General features: G+C 44.1%; 1 protein-coding gene across 1 annotated transcript in view; it reads right to left on the reverse strand.

Annotated features, from left to right (window-relative positions):
- Window positions 1–15583, reverse strand: part of DCHS2 (dachsous cadherin-related 2) — a 243486-nt gene that overhangs the window by 69610 nt on the left and 158293 nt on the right. The window contains exon 6 of the mRNA XM_029611289.1: window positions 2928–3115. Coding sequence (XP_029467149.1) covers window positions 2928–3115 — 188 coding nt within the window. The remainder of the gene's footprint in view (window positions 1–2927; window positions 3116–15583) is intronic.

Here is a 15583-nt window from a genome sequence, read left to right on the forward strand (position 1 = left end):
TTTTGAACTACTAGGGCTTCCATACTGCTTTTGCATGTATACTTACTTGCTTCCTGTTTCTGTAAGAGTTGAGTTGCTGGCTGCTTCAGCTACATTTGACCTTGTTAATAAAAGCACTGTTTATTGCTCTTGCAAGAAAAGAAATTTCCTTGGATTGTTTTTTCTCTTTAGAAGGTATTCTTTTATTTAAACAAACTCCATTGTGCCACAAAATCACTAACAAAAATGAAGGAAAAATTAGATGCATGGCTAAGGAAAAAAGTGCAAAAACATGTTCATTTGCATGAGCAGAAGAAAAAAAAAGATGACTGTGGATGCACAGGAAGGCCCTTCTTGATTTTTCAAAGCTCTGAGAGAGCTTTTCTGTCTTGGTGCTGTTGTATATTATCACCCACTTAAGTGACTAATATTATCTTGGTGGCAGACCTTCCCAGTCTGGCCACCAGATGTCACTGTCCCTATATAGATCACCTCTTAGAACACACTTTATAAAAAGTCATCCATACCCCTCAGTCACTCGTACCTGGAGAATCCGGATTGGATGTCTGAAGCCTATTTAGCCCAACCATGTTAATACACTGTGGGGATCAGTTTGAGAAGCAGTCAAGGATTAAGGATGTATTTTTTCTACACTCTGGCAGGGCCTACCAACTTCAATCAAAGGAGTTTATTTTAGAAGTGATACCTCCCAATGCACTCCCTGCCTTAAGGCCTTTCTTATCATTAACAGAGAGACAGACTTTTAAGCCTGATACCCTTCAAAGGCAGAAGGGGTCTCACCAGGGTTTCCAAAGATGTGAGCCTACTCTAAAACCCTAGTTGGGCAAGCACTAGTGATGGATCCTGCTGTGAGAGAGAGTGAATGCAGAAGAGATATCCAGTTTAAGCTTTAAGGTATTTTTTGGACTTAAGAAGAGTGGGGAGGTTTTGGATCCCCCTTCCCCACTGAGATTTCAGAGTGGAGATCTTGCCTGATCCCACTAACTTTTCCCCAAGAGAAGTTCCCAAGAAAGATCAGATAATAAGGATAAAAATCATGAAAGAAGGAAAAATAAAAGCAGGAAACCTCATCCGGTTCTCTGCCCTCAAAGGACCAGGATGGGCTGGGTGTCCGAGGAGAAGATGATCAAAGGTAGGATTTTTCAGTAATGTTGGGGACACATCCGCTGGGAGAGTTTGTAATTTAAGATTACCATGGGCTCTACCCAAAGGTCTGGTAAAAGGACATCTACCTACCCAAAATAATACCTGTACCAACAGTCAAATGTAAATTCACACTTCTGGATGATGGACTTTAATTTATGAGTATTAATCATTAAACCTTATTTTAACACCAGCCCTGGCCCTCTCACCACATAGGAAGCAATAGATGACTACACACACACTGGCAACCTTTTCTCATCATCTGGGCCATAAGTGATGATTTCCCCCCCCCCAGGATTAAGAGTCAGCATGAGATGAAATGGTTAGTCGGAGCAGCCCCAGAAGAAATAAATTAGTTGTGTGCCCTAGAACAGCTATCTTCCAAAAAGGGGTTATACTTGCTTACTCATAGAGAAATGGGCTTTCTTCTGCCAGTGAGTGGGATCTGGGCGTCCACTTTGAATTTTAGAGGTTGGGGGAAGAGAGGAGACCAGAGGGACCTAGACACCCCTCTGCATTTTCAGGGGGAGAAGAGGGACTCTGATATCTGATCTTATTTTGTCTCAGTAGTTCATCCTTTTTTTTCCTCTCTCTTTCAGGTCAGTGCTGGGATTCTGGTATAATGAGCCTTTAATTACAAATATCCTGGGATTTTTTTCTCCCTATTTTAATAGACCCTCCCTCCCACTGTTCCTAGTCTGGCCACTGCAACAATAGTTCTGTGGCTGGGAGCTATGCACTAGGGCTCCTCCTGGATTCCTGTATCATGGCTATAGATCAGCTACCAGGTGCTCCTCTTTTGTACTTCCAAACAAATTCTGCGTTCAGCCGAAAATTCTTTTGAGGATGAGTGGAAGAAATCCCAATATATTACTAATAATCCTACTTCCCTCAATTTACCAAATCACATAAAAGACACACTTACTAGGACTCCCTCACCCAGAGAGGTGCTGCTTCTGCAGCATACCCAGTAGACCCAGGGAGAGAATGGTGTTCTCTATATTAACTGGCCCCTTCACTTTGGCCAGTTAACACTGCTAAAATCTGGGCTGCCAAACATAGCACCATTACCATAGTTGTGTTCTCTTTAATGTTGCCATAATGCAATGTAGATCATTTTAGTACACCAGGCATAAAAGCCCAATGTACTGGCTGCATTAAAACCAGCAGTTGACATGCATTAGTATAAAAACCCTTAATCCAGGACACTATACAACAAATTTCATATAGATGTGTGTCCCTGCACCAAAATGTTTCTAATCTAAATGAATACCTAAGGTAATAAGAGCTAATGTGATTTGCTCAAGGTCACAATCAGTGTTAGTGGCAGAATCAGAATTTGAACCATAGTCTCCTGGGTACCAGCCCATTAGTTTAACTACTAGGATATCCCTCCTGTCATATATGAATTTCTGTTCAACATTTCCAGGTACAATACATGGAACACAGCTTCTGAACAAGACTAGAGGCATCACACAGATTCCCAGCAAGTACAGCATGTAATTCAATTTTATGTCTTCTTTTTTTCACCACAAGATGGTGCTCAAATTAAATATGAGTCAGATTTAAGGCTTGCTAAAAATCAGTTGATAATCTCTACAAGTCAGTTTTTTTTATTTCCTGCAATTTCTGGAAAATTAAAATCTCAACAACAAATATTTGAACAAAGTGCTGGGAAACTTAAGGAACAGGCAAAAGTCCTAGAACACTTCTCCACAAGTTTAGTTTGACTCAAATGCATACATAATTACATTTGGATCACTATAAAATTGGGCTACACAAACCTTTATGTTCAGTTCGTTTTCAAAGGGAACTTGCGGGAAATAGGGTGGGTTATCATTCAAGTCGGAGACCAAGATATAAACACTGGCTGTAGCATTGCGCCGTAGTATACCGTTGTCAGTTACTAGTACAGTCAGCTGGTAGTGAGTTTGCTGCTCACGGTCCAATGCAACCCAGTCAATAATTTCACCTGGCAATGAGTTCAAAAGAAAGGAAGATAACTGGAATAAAATGTAAAGCACTGGGGCATAATATAATACTGTGCAGCACAATTACTACATTGCAAAACCCTTAAAAACAAGAGTGCACCTGAGGAAGTGTTTTGTGAAATGTGCATGTTGAGGATTCCATTCCATTTAGTTTTGGGATCACCTATGAATCTCCCCAAAAAATGAAGGAGAAATTACTACTAACCTGATTAATTTCCTTTCCTTTAAGGAAGGCAGGCCAATCGCCATCAGTGGATTAAGCACTCCAGCAGATGGAGATGGAGTAAAACTGATTTGCTGATGTCACTGACATATAGTCCTGCCCCATCAGCCTGCCAGTATCTCTAGAAAAGCCAAACTATAGACAAACTGATTATACTTGAACATGACTATCAACCATAAATCACTCAGGTTTCCAAGCAACTGGGAAACACTGAGCTCAGCAAAAAAAAGTTACCATCTTAGGAGCTCATTCTTTTACTTACCAGTCCTTCAAATTAATCAAAAGAAATAACAATCTACTTCATTCACATATAAGGGACGCATTAAAAGCAAGTAGGCAGCCCAGGGTGGGTTGTGGATTGGCCTGCCTTCCTTACAGGAAAGGAAATTATCAGGTAAGTAGTAATTTCTCATTCCTCTGTACTCGGGCAAGCCAATCCACATTAGTGGGATGTACCAAAGCCACTCCTGATACAGCTGCCTGCAGTTCAATTAACACTTTATGTGCGAAAGTCGAATCCTCTTGAGCCTTAACATCCAAGCAGTAATGCCTAGAGAAGGTATGTAAGGATGACCACATCATTGCCCTGCAAATCTAGACAGGAGATAATCTCCGTCCACGAGACCGCCTGAGCTCTAGTGGAATGTACCTTGACCTGTCTAGGTAATGATTCATCCACAGAGCAGCAGCCATGACAACTTCCTTCACTCAACAGGCTATTGTCGCCCAATCCCAATTTACTTCTACGATGGAGCACAAACAGATTATCAGTTTTCCTCAAGGAGCAAGTAACCTTTAAGTACCACACCAGATGCTGTTTGACATCCAAGGCATGCAACAAACGATAATCTCGCTCATCTCTATCTCTGACCAGAGTGGGCAGAGAAATAGACTGATTCAAATGAAACTCCAAAACCAGTATCGGTGAAAAGGAAGGTATAATCCTAGACTGTACCACTCCCGAAGTCATTCGCAGAAATGGCTCACGGCAAGAAAGAGCCTGTAGCTCAGAAATTCGCCTTGCCAAACAGATCGTCAACAGAAAAAACATTTTCAAAGTAAGCAGCCACAAAGAGAGAGCATGCAGCAGCCGAAATGTAGGACCCACCAAAAAACATAATACGAAATTAAGGTCCCAAAGAGGCAGAGGTAGACATAAGACAGAACGAACATGCTTGACTCCCTTCATCTTCAGAGTGTTTAAGGGCAAGTCTTTAACCAAACCTTCCTAAAATTCCAATATCAGCGGAATTTTAACTTTAAGAGGCTGAGAACCTCACACGCCACACCGGCTCACGAACACTCTCCAAACCCTAATATAAACTAGAGATGTAGAAAACTTCCTTGCCCGAAGCAAACTGGAAATCACTGCCGAGGAATAACCACATCTCAACAACCTAGCCCTCTCAAGACCAAACAGTAAGACAAACCTGACCTGAATCATTGTGCAGTATTGGCCCCTGATGCAAGAGATCCTTCCTGAGTGGCAGTCTGGGAGGACTGTCCACCAGTAGCCACTGAGGATCAGCATACCACGGTCAATTTGGAGCCACCAGAAATATTGTCTCGGTCTGACCCGCAATGCTGCGAATCACCCTGCTGATCATTGGCCAAGGTGGAAAGGCATTTAATAGCCCACTCTGCAGGTTCACCTGGAAGACAGAATCCATTCCCAAAACTCTCAGATCTCTTCTGTGACTGAAGAATTTTGCGTTGTTGGAAATTACCATCAAATCCAGGCATAGCCGACCCCGACTTTCCACTATGAGTTGAAAGGCCTTGTTCGCCAGCTCCCACTCTCCTGGGTCCAAGACCTGTCTGCAGAAGAAATTGGCTTGTACATTATCCTTCCCAACAACATGCTAGGAGGATATATCCTGAAGATGTTGCTTCGCCCACACCATAAGTGCATCTACCTCCACTGACACCTGTTGGCTTCTGCCCTGATGTTTGATGTAGGCCACCATCATGGCATTGTTCAACATTAACCTTACTGCTCAAGGTTCCAACCACTCAGCAAACCACAAGCATGACAGTTGAACCGCAAACACTTCCAAATGACTGATGGTCCACTGCCACTCCTCGGCATTCCACCAACCTTGCACCATCAACTCTTGACAGTGAGCCCTCCCAATACAGGCGGCTCGCATTTTTCATGAGCACCAATCAGACCAGTGTCTCCAAGGGTACCCCCCCCCCTTCCTGAGATGATCTGCTTGTAACCACCCCTGCAGCTGAATGCTCACTTCCAATGGCAAGTGGAGTCTCACTGTGTACTCCTACGACTGTGGGTTCCACCAGGAGAACACCACACATTGAAAGGCCTCATGTGCGCCCTTACCCAGGGAATTATTTCCATCATGGCCAACATAGATCCAAGCATCTGCAGATAAGACTACACCGTCAAGCAAATAGTCCATCTCAAGACCTGTACTTGAGCAACTAATTTCTGAATGTGACTCTTCAGCAGAAACACTCTGCCCTTGTCCCTATTGAATCACACGCTGAGGCATTCTAAGATCTGAGATGGTCATAAACTGCTCTTGGCTAAGTTTACTACCCAGCCTAGTTCCTGAAGCAAGAAATCACCATGCGAGATGCCAAATGACTCTCTTCCACACTCTTGGCCTGAATCAGTCGTCCAGATATGGATGAACCAGAATGCCTTCCTTGCGCACAGACACCGCTACCACCACCATGACTTTGGAGAAGGTTCTGAGGCAGCAGCAAGCCCAAAGGGCAGGGTCTGAAAGTGATGATGTCCCAGGAGTGGCAAAATGTAGGAAATGTTGATGCTCCTGTCAAATGGGAACACGCAAATAGGCCTCCGTCAAATCGAGAGACATGAGAAATTCCCCTTTTTGTACTGCTATAATTACGGAGTGCAGAATTTACATCATGAAATGTGTCACTCAAAAATGATGGGTCAAAAGGACCCCTCTTCCTTCTTGGGAACGACAAAATTAATGGAATACTGCTCAAATTTTCTTGCGATCTGGGAAAGCAAAATTGCTTACCTTGTAATAGGTGTTATCCCAGGACAGCAGGATGTAGTCCTCACATATGGGTGACGTCACTGAAAGGAGCCCAGGCGGGAAAGCTTTCTGTCAAAGTTTCTAGAAACTTTTGACTGGCCGTGAGAGGCCACTGAGCATGCCCAGCATGCTATGATATTCTCTGCCACAGGTGTCTCTCTTCAGTCTGGTATATAGCATAAAGCGTTTGCAAAAATAAAATAATAAAGGTCTGAGGCCCAACTCCGCGGGGTGGCGGGTGGGTTCTGTGAGGACTACATCCTGCTGTCCTGGGATAACACCTATTACAAGGTAAGCAATTTTGCTTTATCCCAGGACAAGCAGGATGCTAGTCCTCACATATGGGTGAATAGTGAGCTAGAGGCTGAGTCATGTTATATTGAGGCAACAATGAAGTATTGTTGTTGAATGAGTCAGCCGAAGATCACAGAACATTGGATGTAGAAGGAGTTGGGATTAAACTGGAAACAAGTTCTTTAAGACAGATTGTCTTCCTTCTTTGTCCAAGCAGTAGTGAGCTGCAAAAGTGTGAAGAGAACTCCAGGTTGCTGCTTTGCATATGTCTAAGATTGGCACTGAACAAAAATGTGCTACTGATGTTGACATTGCTCTTATTGAATGAGCCTTTACTCGCCCTTGAAGAGGAAGGCCTGCTTGTTCATAGCAGAACTCTATACAATCTGCTATCCAATTGTATAGGGTATGTTTACCCATTGCTTTACCCAGTTTGTTTGGATCATAAGAAACAAAAAGCTGAGTGGATTTCCTATGGACTGAAGTACGGTTTAAGTAGAAAGCGAGTGTACGCTTACAGTCCAGGGTGTGTAAGGCTGTTTCCCCTGGATGGGCATGAGGCCTTGGAAAGAATGTGGGTAAATTTATTGATTGGTTCAAGTGGAATTCCGTATCCACCTTGGGAAGGAATTTTGGATGGGTACGGAGAACCACTCTGTCATGTAGGAACTTTGTATAAGGTTCGTATGTAACAAGTGCTTGTAACTCACTAACTCTTCTAGCTGAAGTAATGGCTATGAGGAAGATAGTCTTCCATGTGAGAAATTTAAGATTACAAGAGTCGATGGGTTCAAAAGGAGAGCGCATGAGTCTTGTTAGTACCAAATTCAGGTCCCAGCTTGGGACGGGTTTTCGAATTGGTGGTTTAAGGTGAGTTAGACCTCTCATACATCTACTTACGAGAGGATGTGTGGATATAGGTGCATCTCCTATCTTGTCATGGTAAGCAGAGATTGCACTTAAATGAACTCTTACAGATGAAGTCTGGAGACCAGAATCTGAAAGATGGTATAAATAGTCCAGTAGAGAAGTTGTGGGGCAAGTGAAAGGATTTATATCTTTTGCTGAGCACCACAAAGTGAATCTCTTCCATTTAGAAGAATAGTTTTTTCATGTAGAAGGTTTACGTGAAGCTATAAGCACTTGAGATATATGGGATGAAAGATTGAGTGGTTGTAAGATCAAGCTTTCTACATCCATGTTGTCAGGGATAGGGACTGAAGGTTGGGATGGCGCAACCGGCCCTGATCCTGAGTTATGAGAGTGGGAGCTACTCCCAGACGAATTGGATCCCTGACTGAGAGGTCTAGCAGTGTGGGAAACCATACTTGTCGAGGCCAATACGGGGCTATGAGTATCATGGTCCCTTTGTCTTGTTGCAGCTTCACTAGAGTTTTGGTTATGAGCGGTATTGGAGGATACGTGTATAGTAGGCCTGAGTTCCAAGGGCGAGCAAAGGCGTCCTTGGCTGGCTGATTGTTCTGTTTGTGTAGAGAACAGAACTTGTCCACTTTGTGATTCAGATGTGACGCAAAGAGGTCTATTGTTGGTTGACCCCAACGTTGAAATATCCTGGTTGCTACTGCAGGATCCAGGGACCATTCGTGTGGTTGGAATTGACGACTGAGTCGATCCGCCACTATATTGTGTATGCCTGCCAGATAAGTGGCTCGTAGGAACATTGAGTGATTCAGGGCCCAGCCCCAAATCTGTGCTGCTTCTTGACAAAGGAGATACGAGCCCGTACCTCCTTATTTGTTGATGTACCACATGGCAACTGTGTTGTCTGTTTGGATGAGAACAGTCTTGTGTGAAAGGCAGTCCTGGAACACATGCAGTGCATAACGTATAGCTCGAAGTTCCAGAAAATTGATTTGAAATGTTGCTTCGAGTTTTGTCTAAGTCCCTTGAGTGCGGAGATTGTCTACATGAGCTCCCCATCCTAAGGTGGATGCATCTGTAGTTAAAGTAATCTCTGGGACTGGTTGTTGGAAAGGTAGGCCTTTGCATAGGCTGTCCTTGTTGTCCACCAAAGTAGAGATGATTTTAATTGGTTGGTCACTTGAATTGGATAGTGGAGTGGTTGAATGGCTTGGAGCCATTGTGACCTTAAAGTCCATTGGGTAACTCGCATGGCTAGCCTTGCCATAGGAGTAACATGAACTGTGGAGGCCATGTGACCTAGCAGTATCAGAAACTGATGAGCTGTGGTTTGTGTCCCTAAGGAAATGGACTTTGCGAGTAGAATGAGGGCCTCTGCCCGTTCTATAGGTAGAACGGCCTTTGCTAGATTTGTGTTCAAGTCCGCTCCTATGAATTGAAGTAGATGAGTTGGAGTGAGATGGGATTTTTGATAACTGATGAGAAACCCCATGGAGTGAACTAGAGCAATTGTCCGATTGAGAGAAGTTATTGCTCCTTTTTGAGATGGACTCTTTATGAGCCAGTCGTCTAGATATGGAAAAACATGGACACCTTCCTTGTGCAAGTGTCCTGCTATGACTGCTAGACATTTGGTGAAGACTCTGGGAGCAGACGCCAGTCCAAATGGTAGAACTCTGTATTGGAATTATTGATGGCCTACTGTGAAGCGCAGGTACTTGCGATGAGGAGGGTATATTGGAATGTGAGCATAAGCATCTTGAAGATCCAGAGAACAAAGCCAATCCTTTGCTTGAAGAAGTGGAAGCATGGTGCCTAAAGAAACCATTCTGAATTTTTCTCTCTTTAGAAATTTGTTGAGATTTCTGAGGTCTAGGATAGGACGTAGGCCTCCGGTTTTCTTTGGAATGAGGAAATATCTGGAGTAGAATCCTCTGCCCTTCTGTGTCCGGGGCACTGGTTGAATGGCCTTGGATCTCAGAAGGGTGGATAATTCTGTTTGTAATTGATGAAGTTGAGAGTTTTGTTGTTGGTAGTATGTTGGTGGACATTCTGGAGGAATAGAAGTGAAATTTAGTTTGTAACCTCGGGCGACTATGGAAAGAACCCATTGATCTGAGGTTATGGTTTGCCAATTTGTGTGAAAAAGGGATATTCTGCCTCCCATTGGAAGATTTGGCTTGGGATTGCAAGGTTGAATCTGTTCTCTGGTGGAGTCCTCAAAAGCCTGTTGCAGGTCCTGTCTGTGCAGGAGGTTGTGGACGGGCATGTCTGGATTGTCTGGCCTGAGATCGCTGGGTTGGCCTGGTAGATCTACCCCTAGTTGTTTGTTGGTAATACCTGCGTGGCCTGTAGTAAGACCATCTTACATCCCTACGTGGAGGACGACAAGAAGGTTGATTAGCAGGTTCTTGAGGGGTTTGAGACAGTTGTTTAAGGGTCTCAGTGTGATCTTTGAGTTGTTGTACAGCCTCTTGAATTTTATCTCCAAAGAGATTGTCACCAAGACAGGGAAGGTCAACAAGCTTATCTTGTACCTCAAGCCTGAGATCAGACGCCTTGAGCCAGGCCCACCGACGAGCAGTGATTCCTGCTGCTGCTGTTCTTGAAGCAGTTTTGAAGTTATCATACACTGCTCTTACTTCGTGTTTTCCTGCCTCAAGACCTTTTGATATGATTGCTTGAGCAGGTTCTTGGAACTGAGTGGGTAAGGAAGTGATGAATTGTTCCATCTCTTTCCAGAGATTTCTCTGGTGTTGAGTTATATAGAGCTGAAATGCAGAGATTTTTGTGCTCAGCATGGAACTCTGGTAGATCTTCTTACCCATTGTGTCTTGGAACCTGTGCTCCCTGCCTGGTGGGATGGAGGAATGTGGGCGCACACGTTTAGATTTTTTCTGCACTGATTCCACAACAACAGACTGATGGGGCAATTGTTGTTTGTGGTACCCTAGAGCTGGCTGAACTATATAGGTGGTTTCCACTCTTTTGTTTACTGCAGGGATAGAAGCTGGGTGTTCCCAGATTCTCTTCTGAAGATCTAGTAAGACTTCATGTACAGGTACTGCTAATACCTGTTTGGGTGGATCCACAAACTGTAATACTTCAAGAGTTTGTGCTCTTGTGTCCTCCTCAGCAGTCAACTTAAATGGAATGGAATCAGACATAGTTTGTATAAATGATGAGAAGGAAAGATCTTCTGGGGGTGACTTCTTTCTTCGGTCAGGAGAAGAAGGATTGGACATGAACTCCTCAGAGGAAAATTGAGAGGGTTAGTCATCCCAGGAGTCTTCTGAATCTTCCCTGTAAGTTGTCTGAGTTGCTGGTAGTTGTGGGACATGAAGCCCTGAAGGTCCAGGTTGAGGATCATTGATGAAAATTTCAGAAGATGTTGTTCTTGGAGTGATAGGTGGTAAGTTGTCGATGACATTCTGGTACCTTTGTAGGAGGCGACGGTAAAATGCCTCATCTTGTATTTCTAGTGATTGATCAGGTGGTGGCAGGGATGTTGTCGATGGAATCATCAATGGAATTTGAGATAACATTGATGTAGATTGTGTTTGGAGCCTCGGTGTGGTGGTTATGAAACCCATCGAGGATCTTGGAAGGAAAGATATTGTTGTCATCGGTGTTATCACCGGCATCGATGTTACAGGAAAAAACATTGGCATCGATACAGACGGTGGAGGTATCGGCATCGATATCGAGGGTATCGGCATCGACCCGGAGGTCGGCATCGACAGGCCTGTCAGAACTTGTTGCTCCTGTAGAGCTTGTAAAACAGCTTGTCTAATAAGTGTAGACAGTTCTGGCTGTGGTATGAGTGAAGACACCGATGGTGTATGCGGTGGCGATGCCGCAATGTCCATCGATGACATCGTAGGTATCTGTGACGGCGAAGGCCCAACCACCGACGTATCTTGATTTTTAGGCCGCTTCGGCATCGACTCATCCTGGGACACCGATGCGGACGATGATCGATGGCGATGTTTGGTTTTAGAACTTTGTGGAGATCACAGACGATGGCGAGGACGGTCGATCACCGGATCCATCTGGATGCGGTTTTTTCAGTAAAACTCTTTTTGTCGCTCCAGCCGGAGACGACCTCGGTGCTTTTGAGGGAGAAGGGATTAGCTGAAGAGAAAAAAGGTGCTCCATCTTCTCTTGCCTGGCTTTTCGTCCCTTGACCGTCATCTCTGCACATTTGGTGCATGTACTGACATCGTGTTGTTCCCCGAGGCACAGTACACATTCCAAATGCGGATCAGTGATAGACATATTTCGGTTGCAGACCGGGCATTTCTTGAAACCGGTCACCATTTTTGATCGACGGCTGTCGATGAAATGATTGTGTGTGTGTGTGAGAAAAATTTTCGGCCGAAAATTTTTTTGAAAGACAGTACTCACCAGCCGGCGAGGTAGAGATTTTCCCGTGACAGAGAATATATTGATAAATGACTTTTCAGTCAAAAGAGAGATTCCCAAACGGTAGGGCTATCGGTCCGCGCTGCGAATGGCAGCGCGGAAAAGTGAAGACTGAAGAGAGACACCTGTGGCAGAGAATATCATAGCATGCTGGGCATGCTCAGTGGCCTCACACGGCCAGTCAAAAGTTTCTAGAAACTTTGACAGAAAGCTTTCCCGCCTGGGCTCCGTTCAGTGACGTCACCCATATGTGAGGACTAGCATCCTGTTTGTCCTGGGATAACTGGAATTACAGTCTTCAGATCTATCAGCCTTCTTAACATAGTCTCCACTGCTGCTCTCTTCAATAGAAAGTTGCAGGGAAAGACCATAAATGCGTCCAGAGGAATTTGGATAAATTCTAGAGCATAACCATCTCTTACCACCTCCAGGACCCATGGATCCATTGTGAAGATTGAGATGCTCCAATCCCGGAGCCCATAGACTTCTTAGGCCAAAAGGACTGAGATCTTACAAATGGATGAGAGTTGAGTAGCTGCTCCTCTGTAAGGACAAAACCAATGAGAATCCCTGGAATGGCCTCTCATTTCCAAAGAACGTAATGCCACTTTCATGTCCTCCAGCAATCGAGGAATCTTAGATTTGCCCCATTTATTTGCCATCTTCTCTATCTCACTTCTGAACAAGATGAACCATTAAAGGGTAACCTTATGAAACTGGAATTTGAAACAGTGTCTGCCAACAAATTTCACAGCCACAACTGGTGACTAGCCACTATCATGGAAGCCACTCCTCTAACAGTCATCTCTAGCAAGTCCCAGCCCGCATCAGCTAAAAATGCGGCTCCTGGTTCCATCACTGACCCGCTATTGGACGCTACTCCTTGGGTCTCCTGAGAAAGACACAAACTCTCCCGAGCCACCAGACAGCAAGAAGCAATTTGCAAATTCATTGCCATGGCCTCAAAAGCCTGTGTAAGGATGGGCTCAATCCTCCTATGCTGAGCATCCTTTAGAGCTGCCTCTCCTTCAACTGGTATAGTGGTTCGCTTAGTAAGGGTGCATACCAAGACATCAACCTACGGGAATCGCAACTGTTCCTCTGCCTTTAGATTCAAGAGGTAGAAACTCGCCCAAGGGTGTGCGCCCCCCCCCCCCCCCCCTTTTTGAAGCTTATCTTTGGGACATTCCACTCAAGATCAATTAATTTGAATTGGCTCCAGGGCGGGAAAGACTCAGGATGCTTTCAATAAAGTGACCAATATGGGATCTTTCTTTTGTGACCCCTGTCTACTCCTAGTGTCTTCAGGGTCTGAGTCAACAGACTCAGCAACTTGATCCTGTGAAAAGAACGGAACAGAGGTCGATGTGGCTCCAAATCAGGTGGAATTTCTAACTCTTCCAGAGGTGAGAAAGCCAAGTCCCCATCAGAATCATCTGCTATGTCAAGATCTGCGTCCCCCTGAACAGGGGCAGCCAGCCTCCTTGTGGCGCTTGCCCAAAGTGGATGGCAAGAAGGAGGCCCGAGCATAAGACCCCTTCTTAGCAGGTTGCTTTGCCTCCACTGGACACCTGAAAACTCTGGAAAGATTCCTCCCAGGAGATAGAGGAAGGATTCATATCGGGGCCCATAGGCCTAAACATGGCACTTTCCGACCTCTCCCCCAGGGATGTCTCTGCCATCAGTAACAAGGGTAGAGGAGAACTATCCACTGTATTGCCTCCTGCGCCTCTTCCCTCTGGATCCATCATAGGCCAAGGGGAGATCCAACGACTGCAAAATCTGTAATAGACAAATCTCCATGAAAATCTTCGTGAAACAGATAAGTATGGGAAAATAAGTGTGGGAGCTTGCTGGTCAGACTGGATGAGCCGTTTGGTCTTTTTCTGCTGTCATTTCTATGAGCGTTTAAACATCGCTGACATAGGTGCAGCGAGAGTGATGGCTGAATTGCCCTTTTATGGCAAGCCATACATATAGCAAAGAACTTAAGATATTGTTTTGTCCCCGGCATTATTATTTTTATCTCGGCTTTACGTGGCCTACTGCATGCACACCAACTGCGTCCGGGTGTAAACATGCAAATCCATGCTCAAATCTAGGCTGTGACCTTACGTGCACAAGCACCCACATAAGTGCACGCCCACTATAAGACATCGTCAAGCAGTGACAATGCGTGCACTTGCCTGAGTGCGCAGGGAAAAAACCACCACAGCCTACCACACGGCTGACTGAACTGAGCTTGACACACAGGGCCTAGCGAAAGCTGCTCAACCCTTTGACTCATGCCGCCTCCACGCTTCACTAAATCCCCAGAGACATGATACAGAAAAGGGAAACACTGAGGGAAATGCCAAAGGTAAGAGAGATCTGGTAAAGAAAAAGAGGGCACCTACACTTCCCTCCTATCTCTTTTTTACCTGAGCTCAGCCGTTCCTGGTTGAGAGCACAATTGGGTCTCCTGCTACAGGTGGAGAGGGCACAAGCCTTCACTACCGAGCACTCTTTTGTCCTTTATTTATATATAGATATAGATATATATATATATATATATATATAAAAATCTGCTGGTAGGAATGAATAACTACTGGTGTGGATTGGCTTGCCTGAGTGCAAAGGAATATTCTATTTTTACCCTCCTTGAGTATCTCTTGATGTACATTAGGCTGAGATGTTTAAGTGTTGCCAATTGGTGTTTCTACTGGCATATGAGCATGCAACATTTTTTGCAGATACATGAAAGCTTGTGAAATTAGAATCCATGAAAATCTATCAAACACTTAGAAACTGTTTTATGGACACTAGAGAATAGGTGAAGGCAAACATTTTAAGGATTGTTTCTACTGCAGATATGCAGATATATATATATATTATTTATTTATTTATTTATTTATTTAAAGTCTACACCTGGTTAGGCTTCCAGTCTTAAAGCGCTCAACAGAGAGAGGAACCAACAGATGTCTCTTCAGGAGTTCAAGCTGTGTTCAATTCTTCTAATTTTCTATCTTTTATCTTTTCTTTTCTTTTTTAAACAAGCAAGCTCCACAAGGAATCTGTATATCACCATCTGCTGGAGAATACTGGCAGGCTGATGTCGGGGCAAGTCTATATGTCAGTGACGTCAGCGAGTCAGTTTTATTCCATCTTCATCTGCTGGTAGGAATGAATAACTACTGGTGTGGATTGGCTTGCCTGAGTGCAAAGGAATATTCTATTTTTACCCTCCTTGAGTATCTCTTGATGTACATTAGGCTGAGATGTTTAAGTGTTGCCAATTGGTGTTTCTACTGGCATATGAGCATGCAACATTTTTTGCAGATACATGAAAGCTTGTGAAATTAGAATCCATGAAAATCTATCAAACACTTAGAAACTGTTTTATGGACACTAGAGAATAGGTGAAGGCAAACATTTTAAGGATTGTTTCTACTGCAGATATGCCCCAGAGATGGGGAATTTCCAGTCCTTACATTGACAAGACTTTCAGGATATTTTTAATAAATATGCATACAATAGATCTGCATAAAACTGAGGAAATGTGCATGCAACTATCTTGTGCATATTCATTACAGGTATCAAAATTATGACCG

The sequence above is a fragment of the Rhinatrema bivittatum genome, chromosome 1 (assembly GCF_901001135.1).
Source record: "Rhinatrema bivittatum chromosome 1, aRhiBiv1.1, whole genome shotgun sequence".
Classification (NCBI taxonomy): Eukaryota; Metazoa; Chordata; class Amphibia; order Gymnophiona; family Rhinatrematidae; genus Rhinatrema; species Rhinatrema bivittatum.